This window comes from Anas acuta, chromosome 4 (genome assembly GCF_963932015.1).
Source record: "Anas acuta chromosome 4, bAnaAcu1.1, whole genome shotgun sequence".
NCBI classification, from domain to species: domain Eukaryota; kingdom Metazoa; phylum Chordata; class Aves; order Anseriformes; family Anatidae; genus Anas; species Anas acuta.
The window spans coordinates 71,248,206-71,273,124 of record NC_088982.1 but is presented as its reverse complement, the minus strand read 5'-3'; the positions used below and the strand labels follow the sequence as shown (position 1 = coordinate 71,273,124).

Genomic DNA, 24,919 nt, shown 5'->3' with positions numbered 1-24,919 from the left:
GACTACAATATCTGCAAATAGGCAGGTCACTTAACTACTTTCCTCCTTCCTTCCTCCATTCCCCAAATTGTCCTGGAGGCCCTGGCTGTTCTCTTAGCTCAAATAATGTTTGACAGTTCAGTAATAAGACAAAAGACAACCTTCTTTTTTTGTCTTTTTTAATCCAGATAATTTAATACAATAAAGAAGCGGAGACATCAAAGCGAAGAAACTATATACATTGTACAAAGCATCAGGAATCTGTTCTCTTTTCAGAATTTTGACATGTGCTATGTAGTGTGGTTACAGCTATTAAGAAAATACAGACATCTTTCCATGCAGTCCTCTTGCTATTTAAAACAATCATGTGAAATCTGTTTTGATGCTGCACAGAGACACACACGGCTTTATTACTGGCTTTCAGTGAAGGTGGGTAGAATATGTTGGCCTTGTACTTCATTAGAGCAAGAGCAGGGCAGCTAATTCTGAATGAGAGACGTAGATTAGATTTATGACATAGTACAAGTTTTATGTACATAGACTGCTTTCTTCTTTGGTCTTCAGAGCTCTGCTTAACTTCTTTTGAAACACCTTTGATTATCCTTTATTGCCTGGGAGGGTGTTTTCAGAGACTTTCCTGTCCTACACTGTAAGACTTTGGTAGGACTGCTTTTGAGACCTAATATGGAGATGCACAGGATCTATGGTAGGATCCCTCATATTTAGAGGGCAGCGTGTGAGCCTGTGCCACCTCTAATCAGAACAACAGATGGTGACAGGTAGGGTAGACCGAGGGTCTAAAATCACTCTTAATGCTCAGAAAATGTTTCTTATTGACCATGTCCATAAAACCCCTAAGTCCCTATTTACCTTCAAGCAGTTAAAATACATATGAACTCAAATGCAGGAGGCAACACGAGTTAATCACTTCAGGAAGAGAAGAGAAGCACTGATGTCTGTCTTCTGCCGGCACTCCAGCTATAACCCGAACTCAGATTTTCGGTTGTGATTGCTCTCTTCGATTGCGTTGGGTGTCAGAGGAATAGCACAACCTTCTTGAAGGCAGGTGAGCTGCAGGGGAGCAGCAGCTCCAAAATCCACATGCAACATTCTTTAACTTGGGCATGGACAAACAAAAAGAAGGAACAAAAAAAAAAAGAAATGTTCAGAGGGAAGTGTCCAACTTTTCTTTTTGAAAGCGGAGTCCAAATTACCGTATTGCCCAAGATGATTATGCTTGCCAGACTCGAGGGATTTGGACAATTATCATCCCTAAAAGTGTTTTACAGCAGCTGGTTGATGGTGCTAACAGATTACTAAATTAACGAGAAGGGCAGGGATTCAAGATTTTAGATGGGGGAGAGGTGAGGGGTAGTTTCTGTGCTGTTTTATTCAGAATTTTATAGGTGAAGTGTTTTGCCATACTATGTTGCCTGGTTGTATGTTTAGGTGAAATTATGCCCTGGGTAAAGCAGGACGTGTTATTTCTATGCTCTTTTCCCTTAAGGAAATGTGAAGAACATTTTTTGTACAGAGAAATTAATAAAGAGGCAGCGATGAATTCCAAAACTCTGCTTCTTGCTCAGGTGGGAAGGCGAGACAGCAGGCCTGATCTGAAAAATAAACACGCGTTTGTAAAAATAATGTCTGCCTACACCAGGTCAAGGAGCCCTTGGCAAGGTTTCCAAAAGCAGTGTGCTGTATTTGGATCATGAGCTTTCTAGTTTGGCAAGAACACCAGTGGGAAACTCAGCAGGCTGTTGTCTACACAGAAGAGATGATCTTCCTTCCTCACAGGTTAGACTTGTTTTCCCAAGTATATGTGTAGTTGTGTCTGCCCACACATCGTGATATATACTGCTGAGTGAAAGCTTTGGAAATGAATGTCCATCAATTATGAGGGCTTCTAATTGGAACAGTAAAAGTTTGTGTTCATTTTCCTTTGGGTATGACCAGTGATGGACTCTCCAAAGAAAGGAGACCATATTTGGTACGGTTTAGTGAAGGACTAGTTAGTGTTAGCTCAGAGGTTGGACTAGGTGATCTTGGAGGTCTCTTCCAACCTAGATGATTCTGTGGTAAGAATCAGACTTCGTTGCTAACCAATACGTTTTCTTCATCCAAACAATGGATGTTATTGCTATAAAGTGTTGGCTACAGATCCGGGCTAGACATTAGCTGAGGAAAGAGGCATCCTCCAAAGACAAAGCTGTGAACCAGACTGAAGGGATATAAGCGAAGTAACAGCATTGTTTTCATCTTTAATCTGTAGATAGATTCCTGAGATTATTTAGTGCTCTTTTAGCCACTGAAGTTCCCAGTGGAGTCTGATGTGTCTTGCTCTGGTCCAGTCCAGACATTATTACTTAATCATTTGCATACTCCAGAATGTCACTTGGATTACTAACCAGACTCTGCTATGCTGTCAGCCGTAATTTCCCCTGGAATAACTACCTTGCCGCGTCCAGATCCGTGTCTTCGTGCGAAGATCGTTTGTTGTTGCCCAGCATGGAGAAATTCCAACCACTCCGGTTGGGCCGACGAGGTTTGCAGACAGCACTAGTAACTCCTACGTCAACTCCTACGTGAAGGAGATAGGGTTATGTGAAAAACATGTTTGTAATCCAGCAACTATTTCCTACAGAAACGGGGATTTTAGGGCTGATGCATCTCTGTAATTAGGTGAGCCCATACAATCAGACTAAAATAAGTTTCAACCACCAGCTAAGTGCACAGCTGAACCTAACAGAGCTGAAGAAGGACTTAATGGAAGTGTGCAGGTCAGGACTTAGTGGCTGGAAAATATGCCAAAGCCAAAGGATTGGAAAACACATTTGCTATGCTGCTTTTTTTTTGTTGTTGTTTTTAAAGCTGGTAGTGTGGCAAAGCAGTGAATTACAATCACTTGTACCGCGTAACTTGGATGCAACAGTTTCTCTTCTATTAAAAAAAAATATAAATTAACATTTCCAAAAGATAGTTTATACTTTTCAGATGTGACTGGCATTCCAAGCGTAATATTTAATCTGTCAGCAGCTCATTTTCTTGATGTGTTACATCATTTTCCAAGTATACCTAGAGAAATGGCATTAACACTGAAAGTATTCATATTTTGTATAGCTCTCCTTATTTTTGTTGTTTCCTTCAGAATAAATATGGTGCAATTTTTATTAATTTTGGAGAATTATAGTCGTTTTCATAAAATAGGAATCATGTTTTCCATGCATTTGTATGTTGTATGAAGTGAGTTAGGATACTTTATTGTTACCATTGGCAATAGGAAGAACAATTGCTCTTTTCCTATGAATCAGTCATTATTACTATCAAGCCAAAAGCTATGTATTATGGCAGAGTAACTCTTTGTAAGGATGTGGGTAATGATGCATTGGGGGCAGAAATGAGCAATAAGGAACTGTGGTAAGCTCTGAGCAAATCCTGTGTTTGAATCCAATCCTTTCAAGTTTTAAGAGTGTTAAAGTTGAGTTGTGTGAATGGTGAAGCTGGTGACTAAGACCTGAATTACCTAGCCAGGAGAGAGCATTGCTTTGAAGTGGGAGCTGCCCAGCCAGTGCCACAGAAGATATGTGAGGATGACATGAAGGATCCCATGAAGGATCTTGATGTGTTTGATGTGAGCCCACAGAGGAAAAATATCCACCAGCCAAGCGATGGCATAGCATAAACCTGCTGTGAGCACTGTTTGCTCAGCAGTCATGACATTTGTTTGCCCGGCAGGGCTCTGTTTCCAAATGGCTACTGTCTGAAAGTGGACAGATGATCCAGCCTTATGGGGCATAATGCAGAAGATTCTTGTTCAGAGTCTCATCATAGGAGATGTTCGGAGAGGTGAAGATGTTCTTCACAGGGAAGACACTTCAGCCCTCTTCACTAAACAGTGCCTTTAGAGAGGGCACATACATAACAGCAGCGTGTGTATTGGTACAGTTACTACAGTTTCTGAATGGGTAACGCCAAGTGCCTTTGTTTCTCAAGTTAGGTTTTGTTTTTTTCCCTTCAGGATATGAAATATCTTATGAAAAAGTTCCTGAAACACTGAGCTGTGCCTTTGATACTTCGCTACTGTGGAGCATTCAGATTCCACAATGCCAAAGTTTAGCTTTGCTTTCAACGTTGCTCGATGGGGTAGGTATTCGTGTTCCCTAATTCAGGATACTGGATTATTTCAGCCTTTTTCCTTAAGAGAGGGGCTCACAGAGAACCCCATGATTCAGGAGGCTCGAGCTGAAGGCACGCTGAGAGCCTCTGAGAGAAAAATAGCACAGGGCATTGCAAAAAAGAAACTCTCAGATGACAGCTCCCCAGCCAGCAAGATGCTGTGTAGCTCACTAGAGGGCGTGTGACCGTGCTGAATAATCCTGAAGGTACAGAAATTCTGATGGAGGAGAATAAACCAGGTATAAATCAGACAGAGATGCACTGCAACCAGAAAACTTGCAGTCTGCTTCTTTCAATTGCTAATTCGACTTAAAAAAAACAAACAACATTTAGACCAGTTGTTCAGTCTCTGTTATCATCTCTGCATCCATTTTATCCAGTTCTTTGTTCTTACCTTAATATTTTCTTTCCTTAATATTTCTCCGGGGGGTGGGGAGGGAAATGCAGATACCGTACTGATCCACTTCCTCATGGAAGCTGCCAGAATAAGCAACTCAGATATTCCCCGTAAGTATTTCAGAATATCTAGCATTTCTATTTGCAACCACTTAATCTTGTACACATGTTAAAGGAAATCAATTTTTAAAAAACAATTATATTAGATTTTAGTTTTCTGTAGGCGATCGAACCTAGAGGGCCTGGTGACTTTTAATATATGAGCTATTCTTCTACCTCGGAGCTTTTAAATGTAGAGGCATTTGGGTCAGTTGTTTTCATCTGCTGTATAAACAAGTCTTAAATCTCCTGAATTTCCTAAGTATTTCCAGTTGCTTTCAATTTGGGGGGTTAAAAAGGCATAATCCAGTAAGCCTAGCAGAGCTGCTTTCCCCCTCCTTTTTCTGTTGCATCTCGAATTATGCCTGAGTGCAAAGCCATTTGTCATCTGCAGCTGTGACAACTTCCAGCGAGGGGATGCAGGTATTGCACTGACTGGTAAAGGAAAGAGTACATAAAATATGGCAGAAGACATTGCTTTGGAAGCCCTGCGTCAAGTCCTGGGCTTCTTCACCCAGGTTTTGTTTTTAACTCCCACTCATACTGGTGCAAACAGAGCTTGGTTGAGCTAAACATTGTCCTTCATCTCCTAGCTCCAAGAGCTACATCTGAAAGACAGCAGGCAAAAAATGACCAGCAGTTCTCTTGGATGTAGCAGCAAAGGCTCCTGCAGAGGGACTCTGTAACTTCACTGCTTGCTGGGGCTGTTGCATCTCCCTTTGGTGTCCATACAGGCACGGTTTTACGGGGAAAAGAGCATTGTGCATCTGTACAGATAACGTTAAAAACGGGGGAGATGAAAAGCTGTGCTTTGGATGGCTAAAAACCAGAGGAGGTTATCTGTCCTCATCGTTCCTTGGGGTTCTCTTTGCAAGTAGAGCCTATAAAAAGCCTCTGAAAGATGATATGGCTGCGGCAGAGGGGAGTAGATAACGCTATGGCTTTAATTACAGTGCAAAAGACGTAAAGCACAAGCATATGAAAACTAAACATCCATTGACTATCTGCTCCTCCCTTATCCCTCATCTGTAGATTCAGACTATCTCGTTTGGGCCAAAACCGGCGGTGTGTGTGCTGCAGGCTGCAGCCTAGTGCCTGGAGGTGGCCTGATGTGGCACTGCCACGACTTGGCTTAGCCACATCCCCCGTCTGGAGAAGGGCCTATAAATTTGTTTAGTGTGGCCAGGTGGTGTGGCAGCAGCAACATGAAATAAGAGCGCTCTGGGAGAGGGGGACAGGCACCACGCAGCCTCCGAGAAGCTCGTTTCTCGTGTGACAAAAGCCCGTGGGCAGTTCTCCCACTTGTCTGCACCGAGACAGAAAGCAGCTGGGTTGAAGTTGACGCATTTCAAGACTGTACGTGAAAGAGGGAGTGGTGCCAGCCACTCCCTAAACTACCTTACGGTTTGACTCAGGGAACACAGCGAGCTTAAATCCATTCAGCCTTCATTAAAGAAAAAAAAAAAAAGGAGGGGGATAGAGGGAGGCAGTTGGCTCTTGACTGAAGAAAACCGAACAAGATGTATCAAACAATTTTTTCCAATATTGTTTCCCTTATTAAAGAACGGCCCCGCTCGGCATCTGCCATGAAGATTGGGATGGTGGGTTGAGATCACACTGAAAGTCAGGGTGGCCTACATCAGAAAAGTTGCATTTCACAGAACATTTGCTATTGATATGTTGGGAAAGTGTCAGACTTGTGGGAGGACTGGAGAGTATTTGCATGATACATTAATAAGAAACAGTTTGGTATACCAGATTACTAAAGCATGGTTAATTTTGAAGCCAAAACCCACACATTCTTAACTTTGTTTCCCAGCTTCAGAGCCAGGATACTCGCGTCTTGTACAGGAACTGGAGCGGTGTTCTTTGAAAGCACACCCAGCGCTCCGAAAATCCCCAGCTGAGCTAAGGGCACAGCGCAGAGGCGTCACGCGGATGTTATTTTAAGCCGTAAGGCAGCAATGTCAGTGCACTTGATAGCTTCATTTGCAGCACGTGTGGTTGGAGAAAGCAGGTTACGTACGCTCCTGCTTTACGAGCGGCGCTTCGTTTGTCTCGGGGAGCTGGTGTCTGACAGGCGGCCTCCGAAACAGGTTTCAGAAAAGGTTTCAAGAGACACGAGGACACACACTGCTCCCCTTCGGTTTGCAGAGGTTTTACATTTAGTATTCCCCATTTCTAAGATCACCTGAGGAATTACAACTAGAATAAATTAAATGTGGTGTAAGTTTAATCAATGTGATCAGAAAATGATTTGGGCTCCACCTCGAAACCCGGTGTGACATCAGTGTTGCTGCAGAATAAGAAGGTTATCAAATGCTGCTGCAATTGGCTAGGCATCTGTAAATTCAGTGTTTAGGAACAGAACGGTAACTTTTATAATATTATAGTCAACTCGTGCACATGTGTGTGAGAGCTTCTAATCACCTTGATTTATTTTTTTTTTTTTTCCCCAGGAGGCAATTTTCTCTCCTGGGCACTGACTGCAGTCAGCGGCTTTTGCTAAGTGAGTACCTACCACTGATAGTAGCCACCTGGATTGTGTAACTGGTTTGTAAATGACACTGCTGGGCATGGGTGGTAGCAAATGCAAAGTCTCTTAGCCTGTACACAAAATAGTCACAAAATTGTCCCACACAAGTTGGGAAGGGGTTATTTCCACAAAGATGTTTCCTACTCCTGTCCCTGTAGTGCTGAGTTGCTGGTCATCTGTAAACCAGTGCAGACAGAGATAACAGAAAAGACGTGAAGATCTTTTAAATATATCTGCTAAAAAATAATACAGATATAGTAACAGTAAATCCGTATTAATTTCACTTTTCTTATAGAATTCCCACGAAGAACCTTCTCTTGCTCAGAGTTTTAGGTAAAGTAGCATGGGTTTTATCACAAGAGTATGCTTGGGATATGTGGAGATGTGGATATAAATATCTATATATATTTTATTACACTTAAATTAGAAAATTAACATCAGAAATGATGCCTTGGTTTAATAAGGAACTGTATGTAGAAACTAGCACTTTATTTTTCTTTCTTCATCACCTCCTCCCTGTTCAATGTTGCAGACTATTTATTGCTATTTGGTGAAAATCCATCACCAAGAAAAATTAAGAACATCCTAGCACAGCAGCAAATAATTTTTATTGTAAAATTAGGAAGATGGTGTTGGCCAGGCATATGGCGTGGGATAAAAGAAGTATAAAAGAAGTGAGGTGTTCTTTGTACAGAGGCAGCCAGAGCCAAGCCTAAGCAGATACCTAGAAATTTAAAATTCAGGTTTTTAAAATGAAAATGTTCAAAATTCATCAGTGTGATGAAAAAAAAAAGTCATTGTAATAAGCTGCAGGTTTGAAATCTTGGGGTAGTAAAATGTGTTATAAAATATCCATAAAAATCCCTAGATTATTTTCTCATTTACTTCTTCCTCTTGACTCTACTTGCACCTTTTCCCTTTTCCTATTAATTTTTGCTCTGTTTCTCATCGTGTGAGTTCTGTTCTAATCATTACCCATTCGTTCTCTAATTGCTGGTAATTTATACGATTCTGAGGTGGATAATAACACCTTTTCTTGCAGTGAAGTGTTTCTACAGGGATTCAAAATCATTACTGAATTGGGCAATATGAGCCATTTCAGTACCTATTATGTCAGGATGCAAGTTAATATGGTGAACTATGAACTAATGGTTCAAGCCTCTAGGGAACCCAAAAAGATCTAGCCTGGGCTGAAGGAATCAGAAATATGAAATGAGAGTCATCCTAAAACCTAACATTTCAGTGTTTCCATCAATTCATCGTGTTTTTCTTTGAAAAGAAAATAACAAAAAAAGGAAAATCAAATTCCAAGATCAAAGTCCACATAGTTTCTACACACAAACTAGCATTTCATCTAGATTATAACATGTAAATAAAGTTGCAGCTTGCTCCTAAGACATAAAAAGCAAAGGTCAGATGATGGAAATAAAGGGAAAAACATGTAAGTCTGTTTGTTCTGCATTTCTTGGCAGCTAATCCGCTCAGTATTCTGGTCCTTGTTATGCAGAAAAATAGAGCTGCCTATTGTGGATACCAGCAAAAAAGGCAAAGGACCAGTTCTGTTCCTCTTGGAACTCCATCATTGTCCATGGGCTTTAACCACAAGTTCCTTTGGCAGGGGTCTTCGAGTCACTGCTTGAGGTTCGGGTGCTAAATTCTTCCAGCAAGGCTCGGAGGGGTGATCTGCTGAGTAAGGCTGGCAAAAAAAGTCCCATTAACTCTTTCGGCTGGGGGAATCTGGGCCACCGCAGGCCCTGGAGCACAGCGCTAGGAAGAGCCAAGCTTTGGGATGGAAGCTTAGGCTGAGGTTTACATCGTTATTGTCTTTGAATTACCAAACACCAGAGTGGGAATAAATTTAGAAGCTCCCTGGGGTATTTGTGTTTTGAGCAGTGAAGCAGGCTCCCTTCTCTCTATCGCACTTGGCCGTCCACCAAAGAGAATAGGATCTCCTTCCTTCCCCTTCGGATCGATTTTGTCTTCTCCTTGTGCTGAGAGGAAAGGGGGAAAACCACTGCAACCAGAAAATGGAAAATAAACGTGTGTGCAAGAGAAAAACTGCAACGCATTCTCCTTATCTGCAGCTACTGAGCTTCGCAGAGCTCTCCATCACTCGTGCAGCTGGCTAGCAATGCAGCCCGCATAGCTCACTGAATGGCTGCCCTGATTTTGCCCTCTCAGAAGATAATATGTAGGAAAAAAATAGTGCCATAATTCTTGACTTTGCTACTATTTGGTTTGCCAGCCTTATAGGCAGCACCATTAAACCATTATGGTTCGGACCTCTTTTTTTTCTGTCTGCTTCCACCAACAGGCAGAGCAAAGAGATGGGTTGTCTTTGGCACTGTCTTGAAGTTTATTTTGTCTGATGAGTGGGATACTTTTTTGCTCTTTTCCCACTTTGGGGAAAATTGCATATAGGGTGTTATTTCTCTTCACAACAACCATCACATCCCCTGGAAAGCACACCTCTACAGGTGATCAGAGACCAGCTTTTATGTCAGCATTTCAATGGAGAAACTGTTCCAAATTAAACAGATCAGAGGAAAAAAAAAATAACCCAAGAAATGAAACCCACTTGCAAATATCAAATACTTCAAATATTTTTTCAAAGTTACTTATTGTTTAGACATTTATTTTTTATATATATGGTAGATTGTTTTATACATGTGAGGATAAAAGGATTACATTGATCCAAAATGACCTTTAGAACATTATGGTATTAGGAACAGAAATGGGATGTCCCTTATTTAGGACAATTGTTTTTAAAGTCTACATTTTTTTTCAGAGAATGCAACCCAGTTGGAGGGGAACTTCAAAAGTGATGGTCTTATTTTATGAGACCCTTATTTTATCACGTAGAGTCGTATTAGGCTGCTAGTAGGATTGTTTTTGACTCTATTTAATGAACTGAACATTCAGCTTAAATTTTTGTATTATGGCTAAGGATTTTTTGATGTATCATGTTGTCTCCTCATTCAATGGCTGTATACTAGAAAAAACTTGCAGGAGTTTAAGTTCTAGAAGACTTGTCTCTTTGTCTTTGAGTAGTTGTCTTAAATAAAGACAAGGAGTAAAACTGAGCAATCGTACGGAGAAGTAAGCAACCTTCTCCACCTCACTTTTAGGCAAAGCAGAGCCTACTCTTTTTCTGAAAGTGAGATTTTTTTTACACCCTTGTGGATACAATGTCCTAGCTCCAGAAGCATTTGCTTAAGTCAGGTTTGCAAGCCAAAGCAATATGTTTACAGCTGCTGGTTTATATGCTTGACACAGAGTCCTCAGATGCGACTACGTTTATCAGAAAGCACGAGATAAACACAATAAATAGCAATCAGCTTTCTCAGTACTTATTATAGCTAAGGTTGCACAATGATTTCCATTCTAATTCCCTTTTTGACCTCAAAATTTTCTGCTGCCTTCATTCCTGAGAAGGGAATTTTCCTTACAGTTATTTTTCTTTGGAAAGTTTGAGTAATTCGGCTCCAATATTGCCAAGAATATCGCAAAGAAAATGGGTGTACGTAGAATGGCTAATTATAAGTATTTTTATGGTTTTAACAACCCTCCAACATCCGCAGCTGCGGGGAGGGACGCTGAAATTTCAGCTATTTCCATATCAAGACAAGCATCTTTCTGGGCTACCACAAGTTCGTGTCTGTGTGCGCGCGTCGGGCTCCTCTGGAAAACCACGTGCTGGGCACTGAGCTGTGTCCTGCTGGGGCCGAAGCCTGACCATTGCTGCTCCAGGTGCGTGAGACCCACATCTTTTGCAGCTTTGCTGACACCTTTCCGTGTGGACGGCACCTCCTCCCCTCCGCTTGGTGCCAAAACACCTGCTGCTTCAGCTGTATTTGGTGCAGTGATGTATCAAAGAGTTTTTGGAGAAAATAATCAAATAGCTTAAAATAATTGTAATCGACCAGTTGTTGTGTTTGGCAGTGCTGGTCAATAGTTATTGTTTTTGGTGCTCTGGGGTTTGTTTCCCTCTGCTTTTGTCATCCCCTCGAGAAATCAGTGATTCCCCCTCCGAAGGGTTAATGGTCATCGGCGGGGCTGATTGAAATCCCGAACCGGGAGTGACCGAGCCAGTCGCACCCCGTGTCATTAATTAACTGTGACACTGTCCTGGACTGTTTTAATCAAGAAAATGAGTTATTTATGAGGAATAACAATAACATTCAGTACTCATCTTTTTGGAAAAAAAGAATCAGCAGGAGCAAAAATCATAAATACGGACTTCAAAACAGCTTTATGGCATCCTTCGCCTTCCTGCGCATGACGAGCATGGCGTTAGGGATCGGACCCAAAAAAGCAAGACTCCAAGGCTGGGATATTTGTCCCTGTTCCTGTGGCCGGAGCTGCACGCTGCGAGCCTGCCTCTCTCTGGGCTGCGGCCGTGCCTCCTGCTGCGGCTCTTGCACAAGCGGCCGCGCTCGCCGGCGGTTTTGGGGAGCTGGGAACCTTTAGGGGGAGAGGTGAGCGGGGGCCTCTCGATGTGGCTGGGCTGCTCGGAAATTGGTGGCGAGCCCCTGCTGGGGCTTGTTTGTGGTGGCAGCTCAGCGAGGAGCGATGCTGCGGCTGTGCTGCTGCCGCCAGCACCCCTCTACATGGCCCAAAAACCCTGCTGGTAGCGTGTGCTGCGGTGCGGTGCTCGGGGATGCGCCGAGCAGGCCAGCTCTCAGGGCAGCAGATCTCACCCTGGCCTTAAAATGCTGGTGGAAACATGGCTTGAACTCTAAAGAGGGGTTCCCCTGCTGCTAATACGGAATTATCACCTATGAAGAAGGGTTTCGTGGTGCCCATAGACTGCATTAACGTGCACTTCTGGAGCTGACACCCATTTGCCGTGCTTTTTTTGGGTATTGTACACCCCCAGCAAGTCCTCTGGGCACTTTTCTGGGGCTGCATTCCCAGCACATGAGGCGTTCAGGGGAAATGCCACAGCAGGGGCTCCCCTCACCCTTTGTCCCTACCTGATGCCCAGTTCCTGCACCGTCTTCACAAAGGCAGTGGAAAAAGAAAGAGGCAAACCCAAAATGCACCCCCACAGAGAGATGAGGACAGAGGGCGGGAAGGAACTCCTAAAATATATTTTTTAAAATAAAATGATGTACTGTTGAGCTACAGTCTTAGAAAAACTCGCTATTGCTCGATAGCCCTGATAGCATTTTTTTTATTTTTTTTTTTTAGTAAGAAATTAAATAAAGCACAGAGTAGGCCCCAGGGGCAGTGCTAAAGGAGATTTGGCCATATCCAAGCTGTGAGAGTTGCTGTAAGGGGCAATGGAAATTCAGTGCAGCTGGTGAACCTAAAAAATAATAACAAAAAACAATACACCTCTATGTCAGAGAAAGTCTTTCATACAACAAGGATCCCAAAATGCTTTATACAGAATTAAAACCAGATTTAATTTGAAGAACAGGTAATTTTGTTTATTTAAGGGAAGGAAAAACATAGGACGTTAGGCTGAACCAAGGCTGGTATAAATCAAAACCAGTTCAATTGAAGTCAAGTGGCTTAAAATATAGTTGCTATAAAGTAGGCAGGATTATAATCTGGCCTGCAATATTCTGCAATTGCAGTGTACAATTCGGGCCCTTTGGAGGAGGTCTGGTAAAGGATCTCCTCATTTTATTGTATTTTGGTTTTGTCCTTGAATTGAATATATTAATTTCTTATGTTCATTTATTTATTGCCTTTATCTTCATTTCTGCTAGATTTTTCCCCCAAACAATTCATTTTAAATAAAAGTTTCAGAGGAAAATGGAAAAAAAAAAATGAAGAGAAAAAAAAAAAGGTTACTCATCTTTTCCATGTCTTTCCCACCCACATGAAATCCCCTCTTCTGCCTCCTAAAAAACATGGGGAAAAAAAAAAAAGAAAAGAAAAAAAGGCTGCAATGGATCTAGTTGGATCAATGGATCTAGTCCTGGACAAAAATATAAAAGGGGGGGGGGGACACAGCTTCATACAGAAAAATGTATAGCAGAAAATCAATTAAAATTTTGATGATTCTCAATGAAAATATGAACACATGGAAATACTTTTTTTGGCCGTTTTTGATTTTGGCAAGAGAAAGTGGTGAAACTGGAAAAACTATACGAAAATCTTTGTTTGTTTAAGGCCACTCAACTCTTTCTGTTAAATTTTTAAGTGTAATTAAACACCGAAGCATTTGTAAATCAGAAATGTGTTTGGAGCACTGAAACCTCCAACATTTTTGCAGGGTATGAGCGTCTATTTTGGCTATAAGTACAAGCTTTGTTGTGTCTCTTCTGTTTATGGAAGCAAATAAGACAAAAGGCAAGCCTCCTTTTCTTATACAAGGCACGTTAATTTATCTGAGGAGAGATACGAAGGCATAGTTGCATACTTAGGTGTTTTAGAAGTTGTTCATGTTGCTGAAATTCTAGGTCGTAGCACATAGTAGTCACACATCTGGAAAACAGGGATGCTCCTTGAGATTTTTGCCTCCATACCATTTTATTTGAGTAGATATGGTCAAGTAATTCTGTCGTTTAAGGGCATGACTGAGGCAATGAGGAGCGTAGGAAATCCACAGCCAAGTTTGGAAGGATGCATTTGACCAGGCTGAAGCATGGGCTAAATGCTGATTAAAAGTAAAAAAAAAAAAAACAAAAACCAAAAACACAACAACAACAAAAAAATAGCAATTATCTTGTTTTTCTGAGTACTACAAGAACTGTGGTAGCAAACCCGAATTGTAGTTACCATCAGGGAAGGGAAGGGCCCCCCCCCAACTGATTAACTTCATCCTTAGCTGAATCCAGCCTGATTAAAGGAATGAGTTTGGGCATCTGCTTTTAAATATCTGAAAAGATGTGATCATTCCTACCCCATTTTCTTCACATTTCTGTAGGGTATGTTTTTCTGGGGGACTTTCTGATTTATGTCAAGGGATTTGGGATGCAGTTTGCTATTTATGTTTATTAAGTAATGTTAATGTTTATGTTTGTTAAGTAATGCTAATGTTAAGTAATTAATGGATATTATCTTTAATTTAGACACAGTACGCTTACAGCCTGGTCCTTTTAGGTGCTGCGTGGCTCTTTTTAATACCACACATGTCCATTTATTTCAAGAAGAGCTGAATGGTACTCGCATGAGGTCATCATTTGTGTTTTTTTATTGTCATGGATTCTCTTTGTGTGCCTCATCAGCTTATTTTGTTCTCTTTGTAATCCTCCCTTAGTCGAGGCGACTTTGGTGGTCAGTGCTCCATTGCTGACTTACACATTTCTCTTGCTTCCTCTGCAAAAGAAACACGGGTGGATTTTTTTATTTTATTATTATTTTTTTTTTTTAGAGAGCATCCATCACAGCCAAAATGCCAGTGTGTGGTCCTGCAGCCCAGAAGGCAGCAAAACCTGCAGAAGCTGTATTTTTGTGAATTTGTTACCAGCCACGAAGCAGGACCAGGTCAGTGCTAAGGCTCCGCCGTGACACCTATGGGGAATGCCAGGAAGAGGTGAGAGCTACAGCTCGTGCTGGCCCCAGCAAGAACACGAAATGTGGCTACGTCAGGCGGTGACAGCAGTAAGAGGAAATTCGGGATTGATTAGAAAGCTGGGAGCTGTCACCGCTTCGTGTCTCCCCATCTCAGCATGAGCCTGCCTGGCTGGGTGGGTGGGTGCTCGTGTGTGTAGGCAGCTCACGTGCATCCGTGTGGGCTGGGTGCTGCTCTGTGGATGCTCTTCTGCAGATTGTGGTGGTGGTGTGGATCGTGGCCAGCTCTCGATGAAATTATCTCTTGGAGCTTTTCCTGCAGCCCTGCAAGCTGCTTGTGCTGCCTTTGGGGCTTGGCAGGGCTGAAGCACAGGGAGGGCTAGGTGTCAAAGGCCAAGTCAGAAACAATCGGAAAGGACTGGCTTTTATTGCTGCCTTGTGCGATTGCAAATTGCTTTCTGAACTTCTAGACACATTCCCTTACAAATGTTGTCAGGAATTATTAGAGATGAAGACAGAGTTGTAATTTACTGAAGGCTGAGCAAAGATGGAAAAAGGAAATGGCTGTGAGGAAGACAAATGCTCTAATTTGATTGAGTTAGTTGCCACTTCTTCCTCCTTGCAGATATGAGTGCAGGAAAAAGCGAAATTTAAACTCAGAAATTTACTTTTTTTTTTCCAGAAATTAAGGCTCTAATAAGATTGTTTCTAACTTCATAACCAGTAAAGGTGAGCTCACCTGATACTTGGGTGACAGCAAGCACCATACTCTGTAGAACAATTTAAAATCCAGTTGGGAGCTGGCTTTACCCCAGCCCTGCTGGCTTTGCCCCCTGTGTCTGTCACCTTTCTCTTCCCCAAATCAGGTGGTGCTGGTGCTGTGGCACCGGGGGTGACAGCCACCCAGGTGATGGGGCTTGGGGGTCAGCCACCAGCTGGCAAAATTTGGGGAGCCTGGACAGCAGCCAGCTGGGTACCCAAGCTTCCGTGGCCCTGCAGGCCCCAGCTCCCTGCCAGGCTGAGGTAGGAGCTGGGGGTGCCTATAAAAATCTGGGGGGCAGCAAGCAGCTGCCAGGGCCCCCCATGGGTACGAGGGGAGCACTGGGCAGCGTGGACGCCTGCTGGACTCGGCCCCCAGCCCTGTGGCCCTGCCGTGGGTGGGGGACAGCCCCTGGGGTGTGCTGCCTGCCCGGGGGTCCCATGCACACCCCAAGCCCCTCGTCCCACAGTGGTGATGGGCTGGAGGAGGAGGAGGAGAAGGAGGAGAAGGAGGAGACCGTGCGCTTTCGCTCCCACTGTTTGCGGAGGCTGAGGCAGAAGACAGAAAAAAAAAAAAAAAAGGAGGAGGGGAATAAAAAGTAAAGAGAGGGGGAGAGAGAGAGTGAAAGAAAACGAAGCCCAGCTTCTGCCGGTGCTGCTCGGATTGGATCTGGTTTGAGTTTCCTCTCTGCTGGCTTGTGCGGCGAGAGAGGAGGAGAGGGGGAAGGCGCTCGCTCGCTCTGCCTCTGAAGCTGGAGCAAACGTGCTGGGGGCTGCGCTGGCGGGAGCTGCCCGGGCGCAGTTGCCTCACAGCTTGTTGCTCGCTGGCACTACAGAATTGCCCGGACTTCTCAAGGACCCGGAGGAAAAAGCCACCACTGCACAGACCCGATAGTTGCTCAGTGCCTATAGACTTGACACCTATTTTTATTTTTATATTTTTTTTATTTTTTCTTCCAGGGGAGTTCTTTTTTTATTGCTTTTCTCCCGTCTCTCTCAGAACAGCACTTCCCTGAGTGTGGGGCTTTGAAACCCATTGCCTTATTAGCAGCTGTGAGAGAGATTTTTTCGAACCTTTTTACACCTCTCTTTTCTTTTACTTTGCCTTAAAAAAAAAAAAATCAAAAAGAAAGAAAGAAAAAGAAAGATAATCCTTTTGGGGGGAGGGGAGATGATCATGCTGATGTGGAATAAGTGCTCCTGCTGTCTCCTCTTACTAGCCGCGGTCCTGATCGTGGAGAGCTCCCAGCTAGACAGCTCCAGCGCCAAGGTGAACTCCATCAAGTCCACCCTGATGGGGGAGGCTCCAACTCAGGCAACCAACAGATCCGCAGGCATCCACCAGGGACTGACGCTTGCTAGCAGTAAGAAGGGCAAAATGCTAGAGCAGATGAGAAAACCTCCCAAGCACTATCACCGGCAAGGAGAGGTAGGACATCGCTTCGTTGCTCGAGTGTCTGTCCGTCTGCGTGCTATATGCAAAGAATTGCTCGTCCCCCTCTCATGTTGCTTGCACAGTTTTACTGTATTACACTGATTAATTTATTCATCTGGGTTGTCTGGGACAAGGTCATCTCAAAAAAGGCTTTGGGAACTTTGCAAGTGGTAGCTGGAAGGTTTAAAACCTTTAGTTTTTCTCTGTCGGATCAGTAACTGATGAAAGAAAGAGTAATCTAAAGAAAATCATCTTTGGTATTTCTTTGTTTGGATCCTTCAAAGGGTTGCTGGAAGTAAAGGAAGAAATTTCTTGTTAACTCTAAGACACTGAATTAATTGAATTTGAATAGGTGAGGAAAATTTGACTGTAAAGTGGATGTGGCGTTTCCAGTGGCAAAAGAAATCTGCTTTTAAAAATCCCTCCTAGGAAGTTAATCTCTGAGGTGTTTCTCCATGTGAGAACGAGAAGTCATGCTGTCCCAGGGGTATTGTTCTGGGCACATTCATTTGCTTAATATGACAGAAAATAAATTCCAGGTTTCTCGTCTCGAGTATGCTCCAGTGGTTTTAGAAGTTCCGTGCGCTTATATCCAGATGAGATAAGCAGGGAGTAACAGCCCTGAACGTGAAGTCTGAGTGAAAGGAGAAAATGAAAGGTTGTGGGAACTTTATGAAAACAGAGACCCTAACATGCTTGTGAACTACAGAGTCTTCTTGTCTCTCTAGCCTGCTTAGAAATTTGGAAGTCTGATAGGGAATGTTCTCTCAACTCTATTTGTGGTAAGCCATAAAGCAGTATTTTAAGCCATCAGTCCTCTGATTCTCTATCAAGCCTCAGCTTGGATGGTATGAATGTTGCTCTTGAAGGAGGTAGGCTACTTCAGAAAATATACAATACTTACTATCGGGTATTATTAATACCTCAAAATACAGCTGCTTTTCATAAGCAACAAGCAGTGTTAGCAGCAAGGGAGCTGCCAGCATTCAGCACTAAAGAGGCAAAATACTCGGTGCCTTAAGGGTCTCTGTCTTGCCCACATTTTCCTTAAAGCAGCAGAGAAGCTGCAACTTCAAGCAACCCCCTAAATTCATTGCAGTGCTTCACATCAGCTTCCTAATAATTGGATGCTATCATTTGGTTTTGTGTGCAGGCATAATAACAGTGGTGGTAGCTTTGGGGTTTGCGTGTGAGAAATTTGTTTTTAAACTCCTCCAAGCTTTCTTTTCCCTAGCCACCCAATTGTTTTATAATTCACCCAGAATCTGGTCGCCTCTCCTTACCTCTGAGCAAAGTTCAGTAACAGATGCTGCGCTGCAGTTTCATGTTACTGAAGTGCTGCCTTCTTTCTTCGTGCACGTTGTAATAATTATTATGCTAAATCACCTAGAGGAAATACAGGAGCGTGGCACACTTTATTGTATGTTCTCCTTGGCTTTTCTTTTGTTTTCTGTGTACAGCCCCAGGCACGACAGGGACTTTTTGCCTTTTGGAGAGGTCCTGCCACCTTTCCCCATCCTTCTTCCCTCAGTGGGTATTTGGCACAATGATGAGGATGATTGAGTACAACTTGCCTAGTTCCTGGAGAACAGGTTGCATTGCCCATCAGTGGCATCTGCGAGATTTGACCCTAGCTTGCCAATCTGAGCTGTTGGCAGTGGATTTCTAGTTAGCGGCATGAACGCACAAGTCAGAGACAAAACTGCAAGTTTCTGTAATGGTAGAAGAGTTGGCACGCATGGTAGGACATCCCATTTGTAGCACTTACCATGTTTTCACCTGTGGGAGCCTCTTTCTGCCATCCTCCCCTGAGCAAACCCCCTGAAGGATCAGATGCCTCACCTCCTGTCCAGGGCTGTCAGTGCTGCTTCCCCTCTCCCTGTGCTGCGTGGGCTCACACCAGCGTGCACCAGGAAAACGACTCAGACGCACTAGCAGTAATCGTAGATATTATTTTTGACCCTAAACCTGAAGCAAAATAGTTAACACAGAATTGCAGTAAAAAGAAGGATAAAAGAAAGTAGTTGCTTTTGTGACAGGACTTTATCTCTGGCGATGCTTCCAGTTGCGGGGTTGGTAAGTCGCTGTGTTTTTACAGTGGTCTCAAGTGGTTTCAACCACTTAAGACATGACATTGTGATAATTTTTAGAAGTTGCTCTCTTAGTAGGTTGTTCTCAATTTGTTAAGGTGATGGGACTTTGTGTTGAAGTTTCAGATTGCCATTTGTCAAGAGTAGAGCTGCCTACGCTTTTCTTTGCTTTTCTTTCCCAAACAGTCTTTTGCATTAATGGAATTTATAAAATATTAGAAATGGAAGTACTTTTCCTATCTCGGTGCCATGAAAGAGTGAGTTGAGTGCCTCGTACAACTAGGAAATAATTTCGCTAAGGACCAGGGCCATGCAGCTTCAAGCCAAATTAACAGAATTTTGCAAGGGCTGTTGTGACAGCGCTGAGGTGTGCCTTGAGCTCTCTGCTGATACGTGCGGTGGGAATCGGAGGGCTCTCACCGAAACTGCTGGGAGGACCAGAGGATCATCAGCCTGCAACCTGTTTATTCATTTAGTTTGGTAGCCTAACACGCTTTCAGAGTGCTTCTTTAATACGTTAATGCCACATTTTCAATTCCGTTAATTTGTCGGACTAGGAGCAACTTGGGAGTCTTTAATCAGCAATAAATCAAGGGATACAATAGTTCATGGCTTATCTGGAGTGTTGATGTATTTCAGCTGGTGGTTACAGCGCTGCTGCCCAGAAAAGGAAGATCCTGTGCTCCTTTGTCAGGCAAAGTTCCAGTTCAAATTAATGAAAATACTTGCGCGAGCGAAGCAAGCTGATTTGGCTTGCTGGAGAGACCAGCAGGGCAAGCGTGGGTTTTAGTAAGACTTGTGTTTTTATGTCTTTCTGAGGAATATTATTTATTTTCTGTTCTTATTCCCTTTACTGCCTTGGATCAGCAGGGAATGAGCAGCACTGACGTGCTAAATCGGTGAGATTTCACTGTCTTCGCTGTTCTTCACCATCACTCCTGTTTTCCCCTTTCTGCAAACTGCTAACGTTTTCCCGTTTTCACAGGGAATCACAAAGTGTCTACAGCCTTTGCACAGGGGAAAAACATGCTCAGAAATAGGATCGTACAGTGCGTGTTGGACTGTTACTTTTCAGGGGGGTCAGCACCGCGTACTGCCTGCCACCAGTTTCCCTTCAAAGCTTGATTTAGAGGGGCGGCTTCCAGGAATAGCTAATGTTGCAGTAGTTAGCCCCTCTAGAAAATCATTATGGATATATCATCTCTCTAATTAAATAAAAGGCTGCAAATAGAGCCATAAATAACAAGGCCGGATCAGCGACAATGGTGTGTTAATTTACTGCGTGTTAGGCACAGCTTCTGCTGCGCTGGGGCAAGCTCTCCTGCGTCCTCGGGACGCAATGTGGAAGAGAAATCCCCGCGTGTTGCAGCTGGGACCGACAGTCCCTGCCGTCCGTAGGTTTCTGCGTGATGCTTCTTTGATTCCCTTCACCACCTTCTTGATTTCTTGCCTCTGGGTTGTAGTCCACCCTTTTCTCCGTGACCTGCATCAGTGCTGGGGTTCACACTCCCTCATGCTCAGCAGCCTTTGGCAATTTGGTGGGCAGAGCACTACCAGGCTTTCCTTCCAGCCACTTTCCCTCTCCCATCTGCAGGCTCTCTGCCCTTCTGCCCTTCCCAAAAGCCGTTCTTTTGGCTCTTTATCCCCAGCAAGTCCTCTCTCTCGTTCCCCTTGCCGCCGAGCAGCTGGCTGGGTTTGTGCTTCCCGCTGGGACCATCCCTCCCACTTCCCCCACGCACACAGCGGGAGCAGCAGCAGCGAAGGGGAGAAGCAGGACGGCCGTGGGGTGCCTGAGAGAGAGAGACCAAGCTGGGGCAGGTTACAACACCGCGGAGGCGTGATAGATACCAGCTAAGCCTTTGTTTTTCAAATGCACTTGGTTTAATTTTTAAAATGTAGGTTTTTTATTTTTTTCCTACTCTATCTCGGCTTGAGCCAGGAGCCTCGAGCCCACAGAAACCAAACCGAGAAGGCATTAATCAAAACGTCTGCAGTGACGCTGATCTCGTACCTATCAGCGTGTGGACACGCATGTGTTTCTCAAACAGGACATAGCAGCCCACAAGAACTTGCTAGAAAATGCTTGGATGATGCTTTGGAGCAAGTAAAACAGCATGAGATTTAGTAATTGACTGCAGCGCCCTGAGAATGTTGCAGTAAAATGTACCAAAGACACCAAAAAATGTAACCGCAATATCTTGAATAGCTAGAAACCAAGACAGTATGAATTATTTCTCCACTGGATTAAAAATAAATTAATTACAATACCTAGAAGTTACATCCAGCAGCAGTTTGAAACATAAATAAATGAGAAAAATTAAAACAGAACCCAAAAAATCACAGGATTGCTAAATCTGCAGAGGTCACCAGAAAATGTATTCTTTGCTCTTTTTTTTTTTTTCCTTCTTTTTCTTTTCTGTTAGGAATCTGGGAGACACTGGTTTACTGGCAGCAGTCTTGCTAAATAGTTGAGTGGCTTGTCTCTGGATTGCAAAAATATGGGATGCAGGGTATTATCTCCTTCTCGGGTCATGCTTGGAGTCCCCGTTAATTTGTTATTACTGTTTGACTTCTTAATATAGAGTAAAAGCTCCTATAAAGTGGCTTTATTAGGACTCTTTCCTATTAAAGTTGCAGCAGTGCCTAGAAAATGTCCAGGACCCTGACGTGCTGTCGGGTGTGCAAATACTTAGAAGAGTTAGTGTCTGTCGGAGTCCAAGGACAAGACAAAAGATGATGCATGATTACGTTCTGCCCTCCAAAAAATGAGTCTGATTAACTCATTATGTTTGATTAACTGATGCTTCACAGATGCAAGTAGAGCTCGAGTTTAATTTTGATTTTAATTATCTCAACACCGGATGCGTCTTGCAAGCACTTCATATCTCATGGCTTGTCAGTTGAGCCTTGGTCCTTTTACAGTTGTACTTACAAATGCCTCACCCTGGAAATGTCACTCAGGAGGAATTTAACTCCGCAAAGGAGGAGTCCCATCAAGCTCCTGCTTCTGTTTGTTTTGCCTGCGTGGCTTTCCTCTTCGGTTTTGTCTTTCTGGGATTTTTTTTTTTAAAGTATATCCGAACAATTTTTACATATGTAAAAGCAATGATTTGGAGAACTCTGCTTCAAGGCAGAGACCTTCCCTTCCCACCTGGGCTTGCAGAAGCCCCGGCCGGGGAGCTCTGTGGCGCGGTGCCTGCGCTGCAGTCCCTGGACATTTGTGACAGATCTAAGGAGGAGAGGTTGCCGTGATCCTTCGGAACAGGGAAGAAAAACAGAAACTGCCTCTCTGCTTTTGCTCCACCAGTAACGCTCCTTGTGGATTTAGATAATAGGTTAGGAAACTGAGGATAACTTTTTTTGAAAATCCTTGCGTTTTGGCTGTCTTAGGTTGCATTTCTGACATCTTTAGGTTGAAATCAAATTCTGTGAGCTTTACACCAATGGATGTGCAAGGGCTCTAAAAAAGCCAAGAAGATCAGGTTGATTTTATATATATATATATATATATATATATATATATATATATATATATATATTAATTTTGCCTAAGATCAGGTTGGCTTTGTATGTTTAAAATGAATTTTCCCTGCAAAAGTATTTTCATCAGGGAACGTGTACGTTCATCTCTTCTTTTTTTGGTCAAGTACAGGATGTACGCTGACAATGTGTCCCCAAACCATCACTTTTCTTCGGTACAATTTTTCTGTTTTGATGAAGGGCAGATTTATCTTCATGTCAAACTTGATGAAAACCAAGCAAATTTCAAATTGCAATGAAAACAGGTGAATTTGCAGGCCTTCCAAACTGTGGAATCCTCTCCTCTAGAAAGAGCTACTAAAAGTAAGGTGAGAAAGAGTATAAAATGATACGTATGGCTGTGCCAAAGGACCAAAACACAGCAGTTTTCAAACAAAATGATGAGTTTTGTTCATTTAAGTTACAGTTTTCTTGGGATTGACTCTAACTCCATCTATGATTTATACATTAGTGTTTGTACAGAAACGAAAGAGTTACGAAAATAGATGGATAGAAGCAGAGGGAATGTGGAGTTCAATCATTTAGCAGCTATTTTGTTCTTACTAAAAGAAAATACTGGAATAATTCTACCAAAAAAAAAAAAAAAGGAAAGAAAAAAGAAAAAAAAGTTGAAGGGTTGTTGTTTTTTTCCCCCCTCAAAGTGCATAAGCACACAGCTCAGCCCCTTGGGTCTTTCCTAAAGCTAAGCTTTGATATGATTGAATTTTCATATGCACAGTAATGAATCTCGGAGACATGCACGTTGCACATGTGTACCGCAAATGGCATTGTTTTAGCGTTTGTAGCAGCAAGCGAAGGTGGGCTGCTCTGCACATGCTCGGGAATGAGGTGTTGCTTTGCTCTGCAAGCCCTCTGCCTCATTCCCCGTGCATCATGTAAGTGTGAACCAGGCTGTGCATGCTTTTAGAAGTGCACTCATCGGGCCGGTGGATGGGAGAGCGGTCTGCGCCTTTTGGCAGCTTGCGCCGAGCGAAGCAGTGGCTTGCTGGCACTCTGATCTCTTCCCTCCAAGGCTTAAATGCCGAAAATGGAGATCTCTGGAAAGGAATTGCAAACGGGATGTGTTCGTGGTGGAGCAGGAAACTTTTGTTCTTGGAATCTCATTCGTAACTAGACATTGCGTCACTGAAAGTAATGCCTCTTGTGAGGGAAAAGCTCCTTCACTTTGCCTTCATCCACAGGGCATGGGAGCTTTCAGAAATGATTTACTGTATGTAAACATATCGTAATTTTTTGCATACACAAAATGGTGCATCTCTTCAGCAAAGATCCCAAAGTGAGGCATTTTGGCATAAAACAAGGTCTCTAGAAAGGGGATTGAGAATCATATGTAAAACCACCAACAGAAGTGCAAGATGTTAAGCCTGACTAATCTCGTTGGAGTTAACCTAGTTCAGCTTATTCCCACAAGCATCAGAAAGGTTCATATGGTGTCAAAAAAAAAAAAAATGGTGCCTAGATTTACTGGTGCTTTCCATAATTTTTTTTACTACGACTGTGTTCATGCAGAGTTTACCACACAAGTGCTTTTGCTTATGTGGTCCCTCTTCAGGGTGAGCTCTCATAGAGTGTAGATGTTGGAGGAGGAAAACCTCTGTCCAACATGCCATAGAGCTGCAGGCAGGAGCTTTGGGCTCGGCAGACAGTTTGTGTCCTGAGCAGCAGCTGGGTAAAAAAAAATGGCTAAATGGGGTTTCTGTTGGCCTTAGCTGGCAGGGTTAGCACAGGTCCGGGCTGCAGAACTTGCTGTGTTTCTGTCTCTTCTCTGGTGGCTTGAGAGCAAAAGAGCAGAGCCTGCCTTCCTTCCAGTTCGTGGTGACCTTGCTTGGGAGATGCTCCTTTTTTCCATGATAAAAAAGAAAATTTTGTGAATCTCTCTACAGGGGAGCGTTAGGTTTTCCAGCACACAGAGGCTGAGCTGTAAACCTCCCACTTCCCCTGGGTAGGAGGAGAGCTGGGGGGGATTTTCCTGTTCACACCAGGTCTCCCCTGACATTTTTTAGGAGAGATGGAAGGGGACAGGAGCTGATAAATGAGCGTCTCCTCGTTTAGGGGTGGAGAGGACGATGGCATTCCTCACCAAAGAAAGAGTTACAGGTTGTGATTAGATTATTAACATACATCTTTTGTGTGTGGTTTGAGGGTATGGTGAAAAACATGAAGGGATAATAATAATTGAAGAAGCAGGAAGGTGGTGAAAAAAGCTGCTACCGTCGTGGGTTTGCATCAGCAACAGGGTGTCCATCTGCCAGACTAGAGAAGGCTGGTGTGCTACCTGAGGGTAAATTTGTGTTTATAAATAGCCTGGCATCGTTCTTCTTTTCTTCGTGGGGAGATCGTCTCATTAATGGCCTGGGATGATGGGAACCATGGAGTAAATGTGAAGACGGCAGTTGTTTCATGCATATGTGCCATAAAGTGTGAGCTGAACACTGTGGG

General features: G+C 43.3%; 1 protein-coding gene across 7 annotated transcripts in view; it reads left to right on the top strand.

The window, feature by feature from the left end:
* Positions 1-24,919, top strand: part of DKK2 (dickkopf WNT signaling pathway inhibitor 2) — a 118,319-nt gene that overhangs the window by 58,311 nt on the left and 35,089 nt on the right. For 2 of the 7 annotated variants that reach the window (XM_068681912.1, XM_068681914.1), the window contains 3 exons: positions 14,517-14,629; positions 15,339-15,385; positions 16,636-16,844. In XM_068681912.1, the coding sequence (XP_068538013.1) occupies positions 16,710-16,844 (135 nt within the window). In that variant the 5' untranslated portion in view covers positions 14,517-14,629; positions 15,339-15,385; positions 16,636-16,709. Of the gene's footprint in view, positions 1-14,516; positions 14,679-15,338; positions 15,386-15,991; positions 16,845-24,919 lie in introns of those variants that run through there. The other 5 variants (XM_068681909.1, XM_068681916.1, XM_068681915.1 and 2 more) reach the window with 4 other exon arrangements.